This window comes from Pelophylax lessonae (assembly GCF_965119305.1).
Source record: "Pelophylax lessonae genome assembly, chromosome: 3".
NCBI classification, from domain to species: domain Eukaryota; kingdom Metazoa; phylum Chordata; class Amphibia; order Anura; family Ranidae; genus Pelophylax; species Pelophylax lessonae.
The window spans coordinates 385,944,831-385,947,926 of NC_138770.1; the positions used below are offsets into that span (position 1 = coordinate 385,944,831).

At 49.1% G+C, this 3,096-nt stretch overlaps 1 protein-coding gene across 1 annotated transcript; it reads left to right on the plus strand.

The window, feature by feature from the left end:
- Positions 1-263: 263 nt before the first annotated feature.
- Positions 264-1,618, plus strand: LOC309551132 (uncharacterized protein; the record flags this gene model as incomplete). The annotated part of the gene is made up of 2 exons (XM_082251584.1): positions 264-595; positions 739-1,618. 2 exons carry the CDS (start codon positions 264-266, stop codon positions 1,616-1,618), a joined length of 1,212 nt encoding a protein of 403 aa, XP_082107710.1.
- Between the last annotated feature and the right edge of the window lie 1,478 nt (positions 1,619-3,096).

Below are 3,096 nucleotides of genomic sequence, written 5' to 3' on the forward strand. Positions count from 1 at the left end.
AAACCGGCGTTAAAAACGCGCGTTAAACAGCGTTTCTCAAATTATGTTAATGAGCGTTAAGCCGCGTTAAGCCGCGTTAAGCCGCGTCAGCGCTAAATAGCGTTTTTTTAAAAAATCAGTCCTCCTCCATTTTCCACACCCAAAATAACCACAATGCAATGTGTGGAAGCCATTTTGGTAGGAGAGAGAGAGAGGAGAGAGCATTTTCAGATCGGTTGAGAGTGTTTCTTGTATTTTCGGAGTATTTTTTGCATTTCTGAGTCATGGATCCTGTTATGCAGAAGGTTGATGAGGCGATCCTGCTCATCATCTTGAGAAGGATGCGTAGAAGGAGACAGTTGGAGGAGGAGAATGAGAGGAGCATACGGCGAAGGTTCTGGGTGCATCCTGTCATGTTGCAGCGTCTGTCCGTGGGGTACTTTACCACCATGTACACCCAACTCCGCATGTATCCGGACAAGTGGTACAACTTCTCACGTATGTCCGTTCCGCTTTTCGATGACCTACTGGAGAAGCTCAGGCCAAGGCTATCCAGGATGGACACGAACATGCGAAGCAGTGTGTCACCGGAGGAAAGGCTGCTTGTGACACTTCGGTAAGTGAAATCATTTGTGAGTGTTTTGTATAGGGTTAGTACTTGGGTTAAGAGGGTTAGGTGGTGAGGTCCTAGTTAAAACATTTTCAATGTATTTTTGAAAGATAGATGTAATATGTAATCATTTTTTATTTTTATTTTAGGTTTCTTGCTACTGGCCAAAGCTTTGTCTCCTTACACCACTATTTTCTGCTCGGTGTCTCCACGGTGGCCAAAATTGTTAAGGAGACATGTGCGGCAATATGGGAGCAGTTGAAGGAGGTGGTCATGCCGGAGCCGACTGAAGAGATGTGGGAAGCAGTTGTCGACGAATTTTGGGAGAAAACCCAGTTCCCCAACTGTATCGGTGCCCTTGATGGAAAACACATCAGGGTGAAGAAGCCCCCCCATTCCGGCTCTGCATACTTTAACTACAAGAAATATTTTTCTGTGGTACTCCTGGCATTGTCTGATGCCCATCTTCAATTCCTTGCTGTTGATGTAGGAGCATATGGCAGCCAGGGTGATGCCCGCATCTTTCGAGAATCGGCCTTTGGACGTCGGCTACACGAAGGACGACTCAACATACCAACAAGCAGGCCGCTACCGTGTACTGAGGAACCAAGCTTGCCATTGGTCATGGTGGCCGACGAAGCATTTGGACTGGCAGAAAATCTGATGAGGCCATACAGTGGCTATGGACTGAGTCACACCAAACGTATATTCAATTATCGGCTGAGCCGAGCTCGTCGTGTTGTGGAGTGTGCGTTTGGTGTGTGCTCAGCAAAATGGAGGGTTTTGCTGTCATGTATGCAACTGGATGTTGACAATGCCACCAAGGTTGTCCTGGCCTGCTGTGTTTTGCACAATTTCCTAAGGAGAAGCGACAGGAGCAGCGTTGAACCAGAGCCACGTAACCCCATGCACCGCGTGCAGTTTATGGACTTACGAACAACAGCACGAGTCATGACCATCAGAGATAAGTTTGCGGATTTCTTTGTCTCGCCTGATGGGGAAGTGGCATGGCAGGATAATTTTGTCTAAAATCATTCATCTTGTAAACTTTGTGATATCTTCACATACAGCTTTTATTAAACATGTATGTCAGTTCTTTTGATGTCTATCATTCTTCCATTGTTCTAGTTCAATGTTGCATGTGGCAAGTGTGTGCCAGCCCAATGGCCTGTGCATACACTTGCCACATGCAGAAGAAGGAGGGGGGTTTCCTTCTGCATGTGGCAAGTGTGTGCCAGCCCAATGGCTTGTGCATACACTTGCCACATGCAGAAGAAGGAGGGGGGTTTCCTTCTGCATGTGGCAAGTGTGTGCCAGCCCAATGGCCTGTGCATACACTTGCCACATGCAGAAGAAGGAGGGGGGTTTCCTTCTGCATGTGGCAAGTGTGTGCCAGCCCAATGGCTTGTGCATACACTTGCCACATGCAGAAGAAGGAGGGGGGTTTCCTTCTGCATGTGGCAAGTGTGTGCCAGCCCAATGGCCTGTGCATACACTTGCCACATGCAGAAGAAGGAGGGGGGTTTCCTTCTGCATGTGGCAAGTGTGTGCCAGCCCAATGGCCTGTGCATACACTTGCCACATGCAGAAGAAGGAGGGGGGTTTCCTTCTGCATGTGGCAAGTGTGTGCCAGCCCAATGGCCTGTGCATACACTTGCCACATGCAGAAGAAGGAGGGGGGTTTCCTTCTGCATGTGGCAAGTGTGTGCCAGCCCAATGGCTTGTGCATACACTTGCCACATGCAGAAGAAGGAGGGGGGTTTCCTTCTGCATGTGGCAAGTGTGTGCCAGCCCAATGGCCTGTGCATACACTTGCCACATGCAGAAGAAGGAGGGGGGTTTCCTTCTGCATGTGGCAAGTGTGTGCCAGCCCAATGGCTTGTGCATACACTTGCCACATGCAGAAGAAGGAGGGGGGTTTCCTTCTGCATGTGGCAAGTGTGTGCCAGCCCAATGGCTTGTGCATACACTTGCCACATGCAGAAGAAGGAGGGGGGTTTCCTTCTGCATGTGGCAAGTGTGTGCCAGCCCAATGGCCTGTGCAGATGTACTTCTATTTCAACATACAACTTTAAAAAAAAATGAGGCAAAATATCATTTCAAAAAAAGGTTTTTATTCAAATAAACACAAAAAAAAGAAAAAAATCACAAATGCTGGTAGGTGTATCCTGACTGATCGTCCTGGCTTGACCGCGGTGACTTTGAACGTGGATAGCTGATGTCAGGATGCGAGTGGGTGGCTTGGACATGTCGTTCCTGCGCAACCTCATGGTGGTAAGGGGGTCCAGGTAAGTTTGGGGGAGGGAACTGGGTAGGTGGTTGGGAGAAATCAATGGAGGAGTGGGGTGGGAAATAGGAGGGCGTGGACAAGACAGGTGTTGGGTGGCGTTGCGGAGGGGACAAGGTAGGTAGGTGGCGTTGCGGAGGGGGGCGGTATTGAAAGTGGGGTGTTAGCGTTGCTGAGGTCACAGAGGGCATTGGGGGATCAAGAAAAGTGTTGAATGGAT